The sequence below is a fragment of the Myodes glareolus genome, chromosome 25 (assembly GCF_982192425.1).
Source record: "Myodes glareolus chromosome 25, mMyoGla1.1, whole genome shotgun sequence".
NCBI classification, from domain to species: Eukaryota; Metazoa; Chordata; class Mammalia; order Rodentia; family Cricetidae; genus Myodes; species Myodes glareolus.
Window position 1 is genome coordinate 47,196,803 of NC_142050.1, and position 18,657 is coordinate 47,215,459.

At 39.1% G+C, this 18,657-nt stretch overlaps 1 protein-coding gene across 1 annotated transcript; it reads right to left on the reverse strand.

Moving 5' to 3' along the window:
- Nucleotides 1-3,377: 3,377 nt before the first annotated feature.
- Nucleotides 3,378-17,443, reverse strand: LOC148117931 (uncharacterized). Its single transcript, XM_087901681.1, has 6 exons — nt 17,346-17,443; nt 7,482-7,608; nt 7,226-7,286; nt 4,835-6,108; nt 4,196-4,330; nt 3,378-3,436 (listed from the first exon to the last, which is right to left on the reverse strand). The coding sequence occupies exons 1-6, from the start codon at nt 17,346-17,348 to the stop codon at nt 3,384-3,386; spliced, it is 1,653 nt and encodes a 550-aa protein (XP_087757807.1). The 5' UTR covers nt 17,349-17,443; the 3' UTR covers nt 3,378-3,383.
- Nucleotides 17,444-18,657: the final 1,214 nt, after the last annotated feature.

Consider the following 18,657-nt stretch of genomic DNA (forward strand, 5'->3'; position numbering starts at 1 on the left):
TGTTATAGGAATGTACCTTAATGGCTTATTAATTCTGGCGAACTGTAACACCCGATTCTGTGTAACCCCCTTGGTACCGTTCATGTGCCACTTTACCATATGTGAGTCGGGTAAGGGCCTGGAGATTGAAAGAAAACACAAGAGACCTGGGTCATTTGAATGGAGATCAGCCGAATGCTGATTTATTTTATTTCAACTTTATTTATTTATTCATTTATTTATATTATTCATTATATTTATTTATTTATTTATTTATAAAGTTTATTCAACTTTGGGGAAAATCTATTATACCTAGCTGCTGCACATGGATTTCCGCCCAGGCAGGTGGGAAATTACCATATCAAACATGAAACAATGCCCCACAGCTAATCACCAGGCCAGGCAGAGGGAGCACAGGAACAAACAGGATGTTTTAGCTGACTGACCAGAAACTGTCCTCAAGATGCACCCCAGGAGCAAGGGTAGACCCAGGGCCCTACAGTGAACAAATATTTGCATATCATGATACTAATATCTAACAGGCATGATTAGCATACTAATCTTAGGGGAATTTGGGATGCAGTCCTCCCTTACTTAAATTCTACTTAGTGTGACTTAATGTCTCTTAAGAACTGGTAAATTCTTATACCATTAATTCTATTATCAATTATGCTCTACTTCAGTTTAGCAGTGGAGTGCTACTCTACACAGGAGAAACCTTTTACAAGTTCCATGCTTAACTACAGATGGATCCTAAACCTAAATGTTAAAAGTGCAGAACTTCTGAAGATACTGGAGAGACCAGCAATCTCTGAGTTTGGCAAATTTGAGTTTGGAGTATCTCTCCACATGCAACAATACAAGCAATAAAGGCACCACCATTTGCGGCTCCCAAAATTCTGGTCTGTGGAGACACAGCCCAGGCAGTGAAGTTATTCAGAGACTGTCAGCAGGGTGTTGAAAGGATCACTTAGAACTATTTAGGACAAGGAAGGAACACACTTAACTCTGTGTTTGTCCACTGGCTCCCACCCACCCAGGAGAGGATGCAACACACCAGCCAAGAGACACAGCAAGATGTTCCACCTAGTTTGAAAACAGTGGCCCCATGCTAGCCAAACCCAGCTACTCCTCTGCATGTGGGGAGAGCAGCCCCATGCACCAAGGCCAGCCACTCCTGGAGACATTGGCCCCTTACTTACCTTGGCCCAGCGCTCCTCCAATCTCTGGAGAACAACCACTCAATAACCATGTGCAGCTGCCTAGCTAAAAAACTCTCCCCACAAGGGAGCCCAAGGCACAGTGCATGAGAGAGACCGTGATTTCTTCAGGAAGCACTAAACCAGAATCCTTGCTCCTGGAAAAACCCTCCCATTTGAGTGGTGGAGGCTCTGATTGGTTAGTGAAGTCTGAGTGTCAGAACCAGGTGAGCAGAAGGGATACAGCACAGCATTCCCTGGATGCTAATCTAAAGACAGACATATCCCAGATTGGCTGGAGATATAAGTCAAATTCAACAGCAAGTCTCTTGATAATGTAAATCAATGGGTTTGGTTTTAAAAGGAAGTATACAAATTCAGGAAGAGGCTAATCAGACAATGTTGCACAAGAGGAACTTTGGGTAAATCAAAAACGTTATAAACAAAGTCCATAGTGGTGTTGGAACTGGTAACCACAGTTTTCACCCTTCTGTGAAAAGTCTTGGGTTCTGAGAATCTGAAACAACCCTTTTTCAAAGGCCCTGGCCCCACATCATTACCAGCTTTCCCAAGCATATTCCTGAGATTAAAGATAGAGCTATGTTGTTGCTTTATACATCAGGGACTTAGAGTAACCTCCCAAAGTGTAGGCAGGTTGCCAAAGTCAGAGAGGCCTAGTTTCAAGTATTTTCTAAAAGTTCTGAACTTAGCATTTGACATTTAGGTGCAAGGTCCATTTGGAGTTAATTTGTGAAATTTGAAAATGGGGTCTCATGTACTGTGTAATAAATACACTACTAAGTCGCAGTGTAGAAAAGTAGAATTGGTGATATAAAGGATTGACCAATTCTTAGAAGGGAGTAAGCCACATGAAATAGAATTTAGCTGAGGGAGGGCTGCCTCAGAAATACTCCCAAAGACAAGTACTATGTTAATCAGGACTATAAGAAATTTGGATGCTAAAATGTAAATGTTTATTTACCTTTTGTGTATGCATGTCTTTAGTGAAAAGAGCAAATGAGATGCTCACCCACAGAAAGGACAGAGAGTCTGCCTATGTAACTCTAACATTATCAGAAACCAGTATGCACATTCACATACCCACAAAAAAACACACTGATATCACATAATCACAATTAAAACAACTCTTTAAACATATTTTCACTCATGAATGTTTTTCTCTTGTAAGAATTCATTCCTATAATACAGGTGCTAAGGTACCCAATGGCTTACAGAGTTTTTCTTCACCATGAAGCAATCAGGTAGGCTTGAAGTATGAGAAATCAACCCTTCTACGTTGATGAAATAAATCATTTGGGAAGACTTATGAAATGAGTCTGGTTTGAGGGTCAGGTGTTTCTCCCATTGGCTCTGGATTCAGGAACAAAGTGTGTTTCTTTGTCTTGGTTTTAGAGTCAGAATGTATTTCTTTGTCTCCAGTTTCACAGTCAAAATCATGTAATTCACTGGCTCTGGTTTCAGGGTCTGGATGTGTTTTTTTGATTGGCCCATTTACCCTACACATAGGGCTTCATAAATTCACAAATTCATTTTATCATTAGTTTGTAAGTACAAACAGTATAAAAAAGACATCATAATGCTTGAAAAGATGGTTAACACTGTCAAATTTATTTCTACAGAAGAAATAGTCTTGTGTTGTAGGCAGAGGATTCTTGTTCATTCCTAGCTGCCCAGACCAGAAATAATCACAAAGAAACTATACTAATTAATTAAAACACTGCTTGGCCTAGAATTACCTCAGGATTCTTATTAGCTAACTCTGAAATCTTAAATTAATCCATTCTCATTATTTTGTATTTTACCACAAAATTTGTGATTTACCAGTAAGGGCATCTGCCTCCTTCATCAGCAGATACATGGAGTCTGACTCCACTTTCTCTTCTCCACTATCTCTGCTTGGAATTCCTGCCTTCCTCTCTGCTGCCCTGTCATTAGCACAAAGCAGCTTCTTTATTAAACAATGGTAACAAAATACATTCACAGCATACAAAGGAGAATCCCACATCATTGTGTAGCTGATTATAAGTGTTTTGGCTAAAGATCTTACCAAATACGTTATAATAAGAAGTCCTCAGTATCTTTTTCATGTAGTCAATATCTATTGTCATATGCAAACATTTTAACAGATGGTTGCACACAAAAGTTTTACTCCTATAAAGTACAACTTTATCACCCTGAATACATTTATAGGGTTTCTCTGCAGTATGATTTTTTCTCATGATTTAGATTATTCATACCTGTAAATGCTTTACCACACTGATTACGTTCATAGAGTTTATCTCCATTGTGTGATGTTTTTATGCATTTGAAGAGTACTGTAAAGTGCAAAGTCTTAACCACACTGATTACATTCATAGGGCATCTCTCCAGCATGTGTTAGTTCATCTTTGAAGATGCCTATGATAAACAAAGATTTTACTACACTAATTACATACATAATGTTTCTCTTCAGTGTGTTTTTTTCATGCCTGTGAAGATAACTGTGCCATGCAAAGGTTTTAGCACACTGATTACATTCATAGGGTTTCTCTCCAGTATGGCTTCTTTCATGAGTTTGAAGATGACAGTGATGTGTGATGGCTTTACCACACTGATTACATTCATAAGATTTCTCTCCGGTATGGCTTCTTTGATGAGGGTGAAGATTACCATGCTGTGAGAAGGCTTTACCACACAGATTCAGTTCATAGAGTTTCTCTCCAATATGGCTTCTTTCATGCTTTCGGGGAGTATTGGAACATGAAATGAAAAGTCTTTTCCACACTAATTGCATTCATAGGGTTTCTCTCTAGTATGGGTTCTTTCATGACTTTGCATGATTACTGTCATGTGCAAAGGCTTTACCGCACTGATTACATTCATAGGGTTTCTCTCCAGTATGGGTTCTTTCAAACTTTGAAGATGACTGTGCCATGTAAAGGCTTTACCACACTGATTACATTATTAGGGTTTCTCTCCAGTATGGGTTCTTTCATGACGTTGTAGATTACTGTGACATGCAAAGGCTTTACCACACTGATTACATTCATAGGGTTTCTCTCCAGTATGGATTCTTTTATGTTTTCGGAGAGTACTGTGACATACAAAGGCTTTACCACACTGATTACATTCATAGGGTTTCTCTCCAGTATGTGTTCTTGTATGTATTTGGAGAGACCACTGAAATGCAAAGGCTTTACCACACTGATTACATTCATAGGGTTTCTCTCCGGTATGGGTTCTTTCATGACTTTGAAGATAACTGTGATATGCAAAGGCTTTACCACACTGATTACATGCATAGGGTTTCTCTCCATTATGGGTTCTTTCATGAATTTGAAGATAACTGTGATATGCAAAGGCTTTACCACACTGATTACATGCATAGGGTTTCTCTCCATTATGGGTTCTTTCATGAATTTGTAGAGTACTGTGACATGCAAAGGCTTTACCACACTGATTACATGCAAAGGGTTTCTCTCCAGTATGGATTCTTTCATGACGTTGTAGATTACTGTGATATGCAAAGGCTTTACCACACTGATTACATTCATAGGGTTTCTCTCCAGCATGTGTTCTTGTATGTGTTTGGAGAGACCACTGAAATGCAAAGGCTTTACCACACTGATTACATGCATAGGGTTTCTCTCCAGTATGGGTTCTTTCATGAATTTGTAGAGTACTGTGACATGCAAAGGCTTTACCACACTGATTACATGCATAGGGTTTCTCTCCAGTATGGATTCTTTTATGTTTTCGAAGACTACTGTGACATGCAAAGGCTTTAGCACACTGATTACATTCATAGGGTTTCTCTCCAGTATGGATTCTTTTATGTTTTCGGAGAGTACTGTGACATGCAAAGGCTTTACCACACTGATTACATTCATAGGGTTTCTCTCCAGTATGTGTTCTTGTATGTGTTTGGAGAGACCACTGAAATGCAAAGGCTTTACCACACTGATTACATTCATAGGGTTTCTCTCCGGTATGGGTTCTTTCATGACTTTGCAGATTACTGTGATGTGCAAAGGCTTTACCACACTGATTACATTCATAGGGTTTCTCTCCAGTATGGGTTCTTTCATGACTTTGTAGAGTACTGTGACATGCAAAGGCTTTACCACACTGATTACATGCATAGGGTTTCTCTCCAGTATGGGTTCTTTCATGACTTTGTAGAGTACTGTGACATGCAAAGGCTTTACCACACTGATTACATGCATAGGGTTTCTCTCCAGTATGGATTCTTTCATGACGTTGTAGAGTACTGTGACATGCAAAGGCTTTACCACACTGATTACATTCATAGGGTTTCTCTCCAGTATGAGTTCTTTTATGACTTTGAAGATGACTGTGACATGCAAAGGCTTTGCCACACTGATTACATGCATAGGGTTTCTCCCCATTATGGGTTCTTTCATGAATTTGTAGAGTACTGTGACATGCAAAGGCTTTACCACACTGATTACATGCATAGGGTTTCTCTCCAGTATGGATTCTTTCATGACGTTGTAGATTACTGTGATATGCAAAGGCTTTACCACACTGATTACATTCATAGGGTTTCTCTCCAGTATGGGTTCTTTCATGACTTTGAAGACTACTGTGAAATGCAAAGGCTTTACCACACTGATCACATTCATAGGGTTTCTCTCCAGTTTGGGTTCTTTTATGACTTTGAAGATGACTTTGACATGCAAAGGCTTTACCACACTGATTACAATCATAGGGTTTCTCTCCAGTGCATATTCGTTTATGCATTTGAAGATGAATATGATGTGAAAAAGCATTACCAAACTCATTTCCTTCATAGGGTTTTAATGTATTATGTGTTTTTTCATGACTGTGAAGTTGACTGTCACATGCAAAGGTTTTAACACATTGAGTATATCCAGAATGATTCTTTCTAGTTTGACTTTTTTCATGCCTACAATGATAATGGTACATGTGAAAGCATTATTACATTTAATACATTATTGAGTATTTTTATCTGAATAAATTAATTTTACAATTTAGTCCTATTTTAAAGAGGAATTATATGTTAAGGTTTTATCACCCTGTTTACAATCTTGTTTTTCCCCTTCATTACGGTTTGCTTTTCATCATTGAAGATAACTGATAACAGCCGTTAATACATGGTTCACATTTACAGAATCTTTTTTCTGTATGAGAACATTCATGTATTTGAAGAGAACTGAAAAAATTCAGAACTTTACAACTGTTATTGTATTCATAATGTTTCCTACACTGTGAGTGATGCTACAATTGCTAAGTGAACTAGGACAAACAGAAAGTATTTACACAGTCCTAGTACTCATTGTGGTTTTCTGAAATGTGAGCTTGTTGATATATTAACAATGCGACCAGAAAACCCATTACTTGTATACTTTTACATCAAATTCAACAAGTATACTCAACATTGGGACTGCTACATATTTTCTATTTGTTCAGAGAAAGAGGTATGTTATATCTTTTCACGTCCTATGCTCATGTGTCTTGTATCCAGAGTAATATATGATATACCCAGTAAAGGAAGAATAACAAATATAAGGTTTCCACATTGAGTTCACCCAGTTTGACTTTCTGTCCTCATAGACTTGTGGTATATGGATTAAGGCCACTCCAAAACAACTGCCCCTTGATTCATAACTCTAAATGCCCCCTCACTAAACTTAACACAGCCACAGTATAGGGGTTAAACTACCTTTTCTATGGACTATTAGTATAATAGATAGTTTTAGAGATCAACATGTTTATCTTTTATAATATGAATAATATGAGATAAATGAACTGACAACTTTACAGTATAGCTCTCATTGTATTATGATTCAAATGGTAATATAGATTAAGATATTGTTTTCTTTCTTAAAAGAATGACTTGCAAATGTAGTTCACCTATCTGAAATTAAGGTATATGATTTTGTGAGAATTTAATATACATCAATGCACTTTATTATTTACACTGTTGCTTTTGTTTAAAACATATAGGATTAATTACAAATTCTTCAGAGGTACATTTGTATCAGCTTATACATGAAAATTACCTGTCATGTCTTCTAGAATTTTGACAATGTTCTTCAATATTATGGTCTTCCCAACTGTATCCTAAAATATAATGCCAGAAATTGCATGTTTTATATTAAAAATTGTAAAAAAATTATTTACCATTTGAAGAAAACCTTACAACCATGCCTGATTTATTTACCCCATTCTTCTTTCTCAATCATATTACAAAAGAGCATCATTAACCAATGAATAGTTGTCCCCTTATATAAAACATGAAAGGTAATACAGTCTTACCTATAGTAGTGAGGTTTCTGTAGGTCTCTACCATCACATCTTTGTAAAGATTCTTCTGGGAAGGATTCAGCAAAGTCCATTCTTCCCAAGTGAAGTTGACATGCACGTCATCATAGGTCACTGAATTCTAAAATATCCCATACAGGTGTACAACAGAAAGTATGATTTTGACAACACTGTAAATGTATACTTCTTTGACAGTATAGTCATATAATTCTGGTGCTCCCCATACTTATTCCATGACAAAGACATCATAATTAAATCACCAAGTCACTTTAGAAGCAAACTGAATAGGAGGTTCAACTCTGTCATTTCTGAACCCTGTGATTGGGATATCACTTTGTAAGAGAAATACCTCCTAACCAACAATGAAAGATATATAAACAGAAAACAGAACAGAGTACAGATAAGAGAAATTGTATGAGTGATTAATTCCTAACTATAAAAAGAAAATAAAATGAAAAAGTTGGATGCATTGAATCATTCCTCTAATCTTTGTACTCAGAAGACAGACACATGTATATCTATCTGCCTCTGAGTTGAATACCAGCCTAGTCTATACAATCACTTCTAGGGAAGCCAGAAATACATGTTAAATACCTGTTTCACATGGAAAAAAATCAATCAAACAAACATAAAAGCTAGAAATAACTCATACGCTTTTGCTGAAGTTTCTACAAAGAGTTACACATTCACTTCAACTCTTTATTCATCTACAAGAAACCTAAGATGCCCAATTCAAACTGCAACAAAAATGATATTTTACTAAAAGGCACTGTGTTTAAAAAATTACAAATGGACAGAAGAAAACAATAGAAATTAATATGCTGATTACAAATAATCAACACAGAGCAGGAAACATGGCTCAACAGCAAAGAGTCCTCCTAGTCTTGCATACAGGTGGGCTCAAGGACTTACATGGGGGAATCATAACTATCCATTATTCCAAGTTCAAGGTTTCTAATACCATCTTTTGATCAATGTAAGGACCAGGTACTCACATGGTGCATATCCATGCATTCAGGGATAATACTCTTTTTAAAATAAAAATTCAAAACAAACAAAACAGGCAGGAAGAAGGTTATGCACCTACAATCCAATAACACAGAAGGCACAGGCAGCATTAATGTCATGAGTACATGCCATCCTGGGAAACATAATGATACCCTCTGTCAAATTTTAAAATTCAAGATATGGGTGAAGCTCAGTACAACAGCATATGCTTGATAGAAACAAAACCACTATACAACAATATAAAAACAAAAAAGCCCACCTTTAATCCCACCACTTGGGAGTAAGAGTCAGAAGTTTTCTGAATTTGAAGCCAGCCTCATATATAGAGCTACTGTCAGGACAGCTAGGGCTACACAGGCAAACCTTGTCTTCAAAATATAACAAACAAAAATGAAAACAGTAGGCTACCAAACCACCTTAGCACTAAATAGCAGTTAATTCTACTGAATCTTGTGTGATTTAGTGATAGAATTTCTGATGGTGGAAAGTAATGACAGCAAAAGAAGAAAGCTGACTGATTAGTTTCAACCACAACACAGCAGGCACAAAGAACAGGAAATGGGTTGAGGCTACAGAAACTCAAATTGTGGAATTCCTTTCTGTATGCTGTGATTATCATTAGTTAATAAAGAAACTGCTTTGGGCCTATAACAGAGCTATAGGACAGAACTTACATAGCTGGGGAAAACTAAACTGAATGCTAGAAGGAAGAGAGCGGAGTCAGAGAGAAGTCATGTAGCTTCACCAAAGACAGACACTGAGAAATTTATCTGGTAAGACAGAGCCACATGGCAATACACAGATTAATAGAAATTGATTAAATTAATATGTAAGAGTTACCCTCTGTATGCTGTGAATATGTTTTATTCCCATTGGTTAATAAGGAAACTGCTTTGGGCCTATCGCAGCACAGAATAGAACAAGGTGGGGATGCCAAATGGAGATAGAGGAGAAAAGAAGGCAGAATCAGGGAGATGCCATGTAGCCACTGAAGGAGACAGATGCTGGATGGAACCTTACCAGTAGGTCACAGCCATGTGGTGATACACAGATTTAAAAAATGGGTTAATTTATGATGTAAAAGTTACTTAATATGAAGCCTAAGCTATTGGGTATGCAGTCTTATAATTAATAAAAATTCTGTATAATTATTATGAGTCTGGGCAGTGGGGAAATGACCAAGCTCCCTATGTCTATACAAGGATATAATGAAGTTTGCAAGCTATAAAACACACACATGATTAACATCTAAGTTCGGTTGTCCTTTTAAGCATTCATGATTCCTTGACTACTAAGGGATCATACAAAGAAGCAGAAATCAGCCTGAATGCTTCACTACCTGAGGGAATGCAACAGTCTGTCAGGAACTGGGAGGTATATAGTGACCCAGGAACCATGGACTTTAACCTGGTCTCTCAAGGAACTTAGGCTGGGCCAGCTCGATGATACCCTGAAGAGCCTACTGCCCAGTAAAATCCTATGACCTTGACCTCCACTCTCTGCCATTACTGGCAACATTCCTATCTTCTAGGTCCTACAAGAACAGATGATTAGGCTCTTTGTCCAGTTTTCTAATATCATAAGCATTCTTCTAAGAGTCAACATTCCCAGGTCCTTTGCATCAACAAAAGCCTCTTTGAGTCCCATTTTTGTTACAACTTTCTTCTCTGTTGCTTTTATTAAATTATGCAATCAAAAGCAACTCAGGTAATGAATGTTTATTTGGTTGTTAACCCTATTTCACAGTTCCTCCTTATGACAGTGTAGGATAGATACTCAAGCCAATAACTAAAGGCAAAACATGTCGAACCATTGTTTTCTGGCTTTCCCTCTTGCTTTGTCACTGTCTTGTGCTCAACTAGCTCTCCTATCTATCCCAGGGCTGCTTGCTCAGATATTGCCAACTCAGCGGAAGGGCCTTCCTATATTAATCAAAATCAACAAATCTCTCTCAGATACCTTGTAGTATGAGGGGCTGGCTTGTTGGGGTTTCTGTCCCGCCCAGTACCCCAACAAGCCAGCAAGTCCCAAGGAAAATCACACGGAGTCTACATTAGGTTATAAACTGATTGGCCCTTAGCTCTGGCTACTTATTAGCTCTTATAACATATATTACCCCATTATCCTTATCTATGTTAGCCACACAGCTCAGTACCTTTTTCAGCTGGGCAGGTTACATGCTGCCTCTTCAGTGATCTGTGCAGGAGTGGCAGAGGAACCCCTGCTTCCCAGAATTCTCCTGTTCTCATTGCATCACCTCTACTTCCTGTCTGGTTTTCCCGCCTATACTGCCTGCCTGGCCAATCAGCGTTTTATTAAAACATGATTGACAGAATACAGACAATTCTCCCGCATCAATACCTTAATCAGGTATTCTGATCTAGACATACTCTCAATTGGTATTTTCTCAGATCAGTCTAAGCTATGTCACGCAGATAGCAGAGGCTATCTAGAAAGAGACAATAGTATACAAGAAGGTTTTAAAGATCCAAAGGCAATGTATTGATCATATCGATCAATTAAGCAGCAAAAACACAAACAAAGATAGATATGCCAGGAAATGGAAAGAGGCAAACATCTAATACAAAGAAGATAAAACGAAAACTGTCTCTCCAAAGAAACTTCCTAAACCAACAAAAACTCAAGGGACTCATAACATGAGAAATCTTCTGAATACAAAACTGGTGAGACCATTATTTTCCAGAAAATAAACAATATACTTAGATAACAATGAATAAAATCAACCATACAGACGAGTAGCACTGACAAAGACATATTATGCTCCTTTAAATAAAAAGAAGATTCTAACCAAAATAACACTCTAAGAAATTACTAACCAGCACTCATCCCATACACTTCAGTTCTTTATCCTTTACCAGTAATAGAAAATGGCTGGGGTGCGGAAGGCTGTTCTACCAGAAATGGAGAGATTCACTTGAAACCTTCTTGTGCCTTAACTTTATAAAAAATAGTTTTGACTACTTAAGAAAAATTCATTAGCTTATAGTAAAGAAAAGTATGTCTGTTAGGATCACTTAGACACCATTTTGCTCCCCCTGGTTGATGATTGCCTGTAAGTCTGCAATCAGAGTGAGGAAATGAAAACATTTGAAAATAAAATGCAAGATAACAGATTTTTAAAGAATCAGTGCACACCTAAAGCAATTTGTTTTGCTCTATTGCTTTATAAGTCACTAGTACTTTTGGAAACAAGTTTATTGCCATTTTTTGCATAAATTTGTGCAAGAGTGAGAATTTCTTCCACATGTATACAAGCAACAGAGAAAAGAGGGATTCAGATGCCCTCAATCTGAAATGGTAGAGTTATGAGCCTCACAACTTGATGGTAGGTATCTGAACTTAGGTCACCTCCAAAACTAATATGTGCTGAGCTACCTGCCAACATTCATAATACCTTTTATCCAATAAGCCAAAAGTCTCTCACAGATTAACAAGAGCAACAAAACCTAAATAAATAAAGAAGTAAATAAATAATCCTTGGAAACAGGATGCATCAAAATTAAGATGATGTGTATGTTAAAGTTGCACCTTAAATAACTACAGTAAAATGATAATTCCCAACAATTTATAACAGGAAAGCTGATTACAAAGCTACATTCATATTGGATGTATAAAGAGTACTCAATGGGATTATGAAAAATAGTACACAGACTGACATAATATGACTTCTTTCTGGGTGGTGGTGGCACACACCTTTAATCCCAAAACTCAGGAGGCAGAGACAGGAGGATCTCTGTGAGTTTGAAGGCAGCCTGGTCTACAGAGAGAGTTCCAGAACAGGCTCCAAAGCCACAGAGAAACCCTGTCTCAGGGGAAAAAATTACCACAAAGCTGATCAATCAAGAATGTGTATGATATTTGGGAATGAATAAAGAGAATGGAGAGAAAAAGCCAAGAACAAAGGTAGAAAAATATAGTCAGCTATTAATCAAAAGACCAAAGGAAACTTAGTCAGGAAACGTGTGATCTTGACCAATGTTATCCAGATATCTATGATTTTATGTGTATAGAAATTGAATAAAGACTTCACAATTTTCACAAAATTAACTCCAAGTGACCCTTAAACTGTTGTTCCTGATGTTCCAGCTACTGGTATTTCTTCCTGAGAGGCCCCATGCTCTAGAGCCTTTTCTGCAAAAAGAGATGATCTACTGCTATGGTCCTGCAAGTCCTTATACCTCCTTCTGTTTTCAGGTAAACCAAGCCATACTTATGCCCAAGCACAAAACAATATAGAATAATTTCTGCTTCCTGTCAAATGGATTATAGCACAAGATATAGATTCTGCTCTATCTCCCTGCCGAACACCATACACACCTAAGAAACCTCTGCAGCTCTGAAACTCCCTTTGTTCCCTGGAACTCAACATCACTGAATCACACTATTGCAGCTGGTGGTAGCAGAAAGTTAGAAACATTTTAATCTTGCATTGCTAAATCAACATCACTGAAGGTCTACCAGCTTTTAAACTATTTGAAACATTTATAAGACAAACTTGAAAGTAGGCTGCAATATTCAGAACTTCTAGAAACCAGATTATCAGTTCTCAAATCTGTCTTCCCACTGCATACCAAAAGCATGTCTCTATTTCTACACTGGACAGTGATATTACAAGCATAATATCCTACCATGCCAGGGCTGCAGAGTCTCCCTCTCCCCAGGAAATCCAGACACAGGAAAGCTCAGAGGACAAGGACCACTGCCCAGGTCATTACATAGAGCAATAGAACCACAGCCTGGCTCATGGTCCATCCAAATCCCAGAAGAAATGACAGCTCAACAGACCTTCTCTGAACAGCCTACACTCACTCTGGCATAGCTTGTGGTCTTCCTTATAACTTACTACAACAGAAGCAAAGAAGAATCCTAGAAAGAACCTCCTGTAAGCTACGTCTCACTATTATTACAGATTGCTAAGCCTTCCCAGAGTCCCTCAGTGGCTAATGCCACCCAGCAGGGCCTCAGAATATTATCAGCTCCCCTACTGGGTGTGATTAGAGATCAAATTACTCAGATATCACAGAACTTTCTGCTCAGCCCTTCCAGTCCAATGGACAGGGCCCTAGTCCCGAAAGTTTGTATTTTAGTAGACATTCATCCAATTTCCTAGGGCATACCCTGTTCCTCATCCAAAGCACAGGTTCCTTTGTATGCACATTCCATTACACTCTCAATATGCAGTGCAGCCAACCCATCACCTCATACCTGGGAAGCCATGCAGAAAAACACAGGTCACATTCACAATTGTTGTTAAAGAAAAATTGGCCATGAATTATAAGATAATATAGGGTCATGGTAAGGTTGGGGACAGGAAAGCGAATGTAGATACGATATAGTTATAATCTCAAAAAGTTATTTTGAAGAGTAGAAACAGGATTTAAGGTCATGTGCTTCAGAAACAAGGGATTTATATTAGAGCACATCAAAGATTTCTCAAACCTTCTATCTCAGGTTGTATGTTTAAAACCAGTAAAATAACAGTCCTGTTAGGCAGGGCCACATTTTACTCAGATCTATTTTGCTGGAACTACTGTAACTACAGAAATTTGGTTTCATGATAAGTTTGGTTCTTTATCCAGATTCTTGATTGCCTGGTCTGTGGAGAGCAAGAAATGACCATCAGGACATTTATGGAGCACCTAAAATTGATTACCTACTTTCACATTGCTAATCTCAACTACAGTTGAAGTAGGAAAGTTCTCAGCCACTTTCCTGTCTCTCCCTTCCTGCACTGTGAATCTACCAGCTTCAAGCTTGACCTATGTACTCACCCTTTTCATCTATAATCATACAGTGAAAGTCAGAGAGACTGGAGGTCACTCCTTAGCTGGTTTATTTTTCCTTCCCACTGACCAGTCAAGGCCCAGTCCTGAAGAAATTGAAGGACTATCTACCCAGCACTGGGCAGCAGAGGCAGGATTAGGTTTTTAAAGCAATTCTCCATTGCATAGTGTGAGGCAACAATATTACAAGCTCATAGTCTCCCATGCCAGGAAGGCAGAGCCTCCCCCACACTCAACAAAGATCAGAGACCAAGGCCCACTACCCAGGTGACCACAAAGAACAATAGAACCTGTTTGGCTCATGGTTCATCCCTCTCCATGCAGCTCTGACAGCTCAGCCAACCTGTTCTTCCTGGTCTGAGGACAGTTGCTTCTACATTCACCAAGGTATGACTTGTGGTTCTCCTTACAGCTCTGTACAGCAGAATAAGAGAGTCCTGGAAAGAACCTGTAAACTACCTCTGGTGCTCCTAATTGCCAAACCAGAGTCCCTCTAGGACCACAAAGCTGGGCTTCAAGACATTAGCAGTTACCCTACTGGGTGAGCAGCAATCAAATGTCTCAGACAGCAAACATCCTCCAGTTTTGTCCTTACACGCTATAGTCAGACAAAACCCTAATCTGGGAAATTTATAGTTTAATAAAATCTCCCATTCTCCCAGAGCACTTCCTGTTCCTCCTCCAATACACCAGGTCCTGTGTGTGGTCTGTAGACCCATGAAATGGCCAGACGGGACATTTATGGAACATCTAAAATTGATCACCTCACTACTCACAGCTAATGTCAACTACAATCACAGCAGGAAAGATTTTACTCTCCTTCTTGCCCATCCTTCGTCTGTTGTGACTACACTGGCTTTAGAGTTGGTCAGTGAACTCGTTTCTTACACAGGTCCCACTTTACTCTTAAATTCACAATAAAATCTACAGAAATTGGAAGTTGCTCACTCACTGATCTTTCTCCATGACACAGACCAGTCAAGGTCTAGCCTGGTAGGATTTGCAGGACTGTCTTTCCAGCACTAGGTAGCAGAGTCAGGATTAGGTGTTCACAACAATTCTCAGTTACATAGTATGATGCAAGCCTGAGCTACAGGAGACTTTCATCTAAACCAGTTGTTCTCAAACTTCCTAGTGCTGTGACCTTTTAATACAGTTACTCATGATGTAGTGACACCCCCCACCCATAAAATTATTTATACTACTACTTCATACCTATGTTTTTGCTACTGTTATAAATTATCATATAAATATCTCTACTTTCTGATGGTCTTAAGCCAGTGGTGTGATAGTTTCATTTGGTCCCCCAAAAGGAATCATGGCCCACAAGGTTGAGAATTATTGCTCTAAACTGATATAAATAAATAGACAAATACAGCACTTAAAAAATGGAATGAAATGCAAAAACTGGGAAACATTGGAAAATAGAAACAAGGAGATTTTAGCACTTATGCCATTAGAGAAAATGAAATCTAAAAAATGATAACCAATAATTGACTTCTTAAAATTATAAAAAATAAGAGAACACCCAGTTATACTGACTTTGAAACAGAGTAGGCACTTCACTGGTAGGGAGAATGCCATTAATAATTTGTCCCATGTAAAACGTTAGCTACTGAGTGCTGTAAGCTGACACTTGGAGTTACAGTCAATGGTCTATGTCTCAAACGTCTGAGCTGACTTCACTATGTCAACCAGGATTGAACACATCTGCATGGGAGAGTTCACTAATTGGAAACTAAATACTTAGGAGTTCAAGCTCTCCTCCCTAAACCATACACCCACCAGTGTCTGTCTTCATTCACAAGGAAGGAATTAATGTATGATGGGAAATTACACAGAAAGTCAATCACTGTACCCCATTAGGTCGTTCTTTGTAAAGGAGACCCCTGCAGCTCATGGCCTTAAACTTCAGACTAAGATCTAGCGATTCTCCAGTGTGTTTACCACCTCCAATGTACACAGTACATGGTTCCTACTTTTCTGGTCTGAAGGGAGAAGCCATGTTCCACATGCAAATCCTTTTATTGTTACTGCAATGGATAGTCCCACTGTATGACTCAAACTGGTACTTTTAGAGCTCGGCGGTGCAGCATACATGTAATCCAAGAATTTATGGTGGTCAGCCAGGAGAATAGCAAGGGCAATGCCCTGTGGGGCTGCAGACAGGATTCAAGTCCACCTCAATCAGCACAGGGGACACTGAGTCACATCTCATTTCCTAAGAGCTGAAAAAACCAACTGTTCTAGAATTATTATACTCTCCTGGCACACAAGGTTGTGACACCTTAACGGGCCCTGAGCAGCAGGTCAGAGGCCTTTGATGGGGAAGTGGGTCTTCTGGCTGGTTGTAAATCATGGTTGTCTCATTTGTTATAGGAATGTACCTTAATTGCTGATTAATCCTGCTAAACAAACATTTGCATCTCATCATATTAATTTCTAACAGGCATGGTGTGCATGCTACTCATCTTTGGATATTTGGGATGCAGCCCTCCCTCATTTTAATTCTGCTTTGTGTGACTTAATGTCTCCTAAGTACTGGTAAATCCTTATACTATTAATTTTTATCAACTATACTCGTTTACATCACAGTTTAGTAGCGGAGCATTGCTCTACACAGGAGAAACCATATACAAGCCACACAAAATTAACTACAGACGGATCCCAAACCTAAATGCTAAAAGTGCAGAACTTCTGAAGACCCAGGAGAGACCATGAGTCTCCGCGTTTGGCGAATGTGCTTGTATCTCTCCACACGCGACAATATATGCACGACAGACACCACCATCTGCGGCTCCCAACACTCTGCTCTGTGCATACACAGCCCAGGCAGTGAAGGGATTCAGAGGCTGCCAACAGAGAGCTCTAAGTTTAGGAGTACTGAAGCAGAAAATGCTAAACACTTTGTCTGTCCGCTGGCTCCCACCCGGCCACCACACCGGCCGCAAGTCTCAGCGCCACTCCACATACTTTGGGGACAGCAGCCCCTCGCTCACCAAGCCCAGCCACTCCTCCCATCCTTGTAGAGCAACCCCTCACTCACCATGGTGTAGCTGCCAAGCTGACACGCTATCTGCCCCCACAAGATACCCCAAGCAGCGGAAGTGGATCGGAAGTCTGGCTACCGTTAGGACCCTCCCATCTGACTGGCAGGTCTGCTGAAGGTTCTGATTGGCTGGTGTGGTCTGAATGCCGGGGCTGGGTGAGCGGAAGGGATTCAGCACCACGGTCCAAAACTGACTTCCAATCTAAAAACAGACCTACCCGAGATTGGCTGGAAATTTATGCCAAAATCAACAGCAAGTCTCTTGCTAATGTAAATCAATGGATTCGGTTTTCAAAGGAAGCATACAATTTCAAAATTTTAACTAAAATTAAACTAAATAACCTGGCATTAAAAAAAATAAATGAACTGGTTGTTGGAGGCACAGGGATATAACCCCAAAACTCCACAAAGAAGGCAGGCAGATCTCTGTGTGTTCATGGCCAGACAGCTAGGAATACTACACAAAGAAACACTGTCTCGAGAAAAAAAAAAATAAAAAAAATTTTTAGAAGCTGCTTTCAAGCTTCTGCTGGTGAGAATTTATGTATCTGACATATGTGAGTGGTGGGGAAGGGATTTCTAAAAGAAATGGTCTGTGTCCTGAAGGGGCTGCAGTATCTGAGAATGAATTCCAATGGCTGCCAGCAGAAGTGAACCTGGGTGTGGCTTCAGGTCCCTGGAGGAGGAGTGTAGCTAGCAATGACCTTGCCAATAGGCCCCAGTCAAATGTTAAAGTCAAGGCCTGAAATTCCTCAAGAGGGAGTGAATGGAGACCCTTTCTTATCTAAATGCCTGACTTTGGGGAAAGGACTTGTGGGAAGCAGGCAGCACTTGAAATTAAGGTTTCTTATCTTACTCTTGCCTTCCTGACCTGTTCCCCTCAGAATGCTCCCTCTCTATGGGGAAGGTCATGACGTCTTACCCTTTCTCCAGGATAACTTCTTACCTAGCATTCTGATGGATTGTTCTGTACTGATTCCTAATCCTAACTGAACTCTTCCACTGTAAATAAATAGAGCAAATATGTGAACAGATGAATGAATGAACAGACAAACAAACCAATAAACAAACAAATAAAAAGTTCACAGATGCTTATTGACTTTTGTTTTCATAATGAAAACTTTTGACATATGACCTAGAAAGTGTCTGGATTATAACTTTATACTAACCCCTCTCTGTCTCTCTGTCTCTTTCTCTGTCTGTCTGTCTGTCTGTCTCTCTCTCTCTCACACACACACAAACACACACACAGAGAGAAACAGTTGAACAAATTTAAAATTAAACTAAATACAGAAGAAAAGGAAGCAAA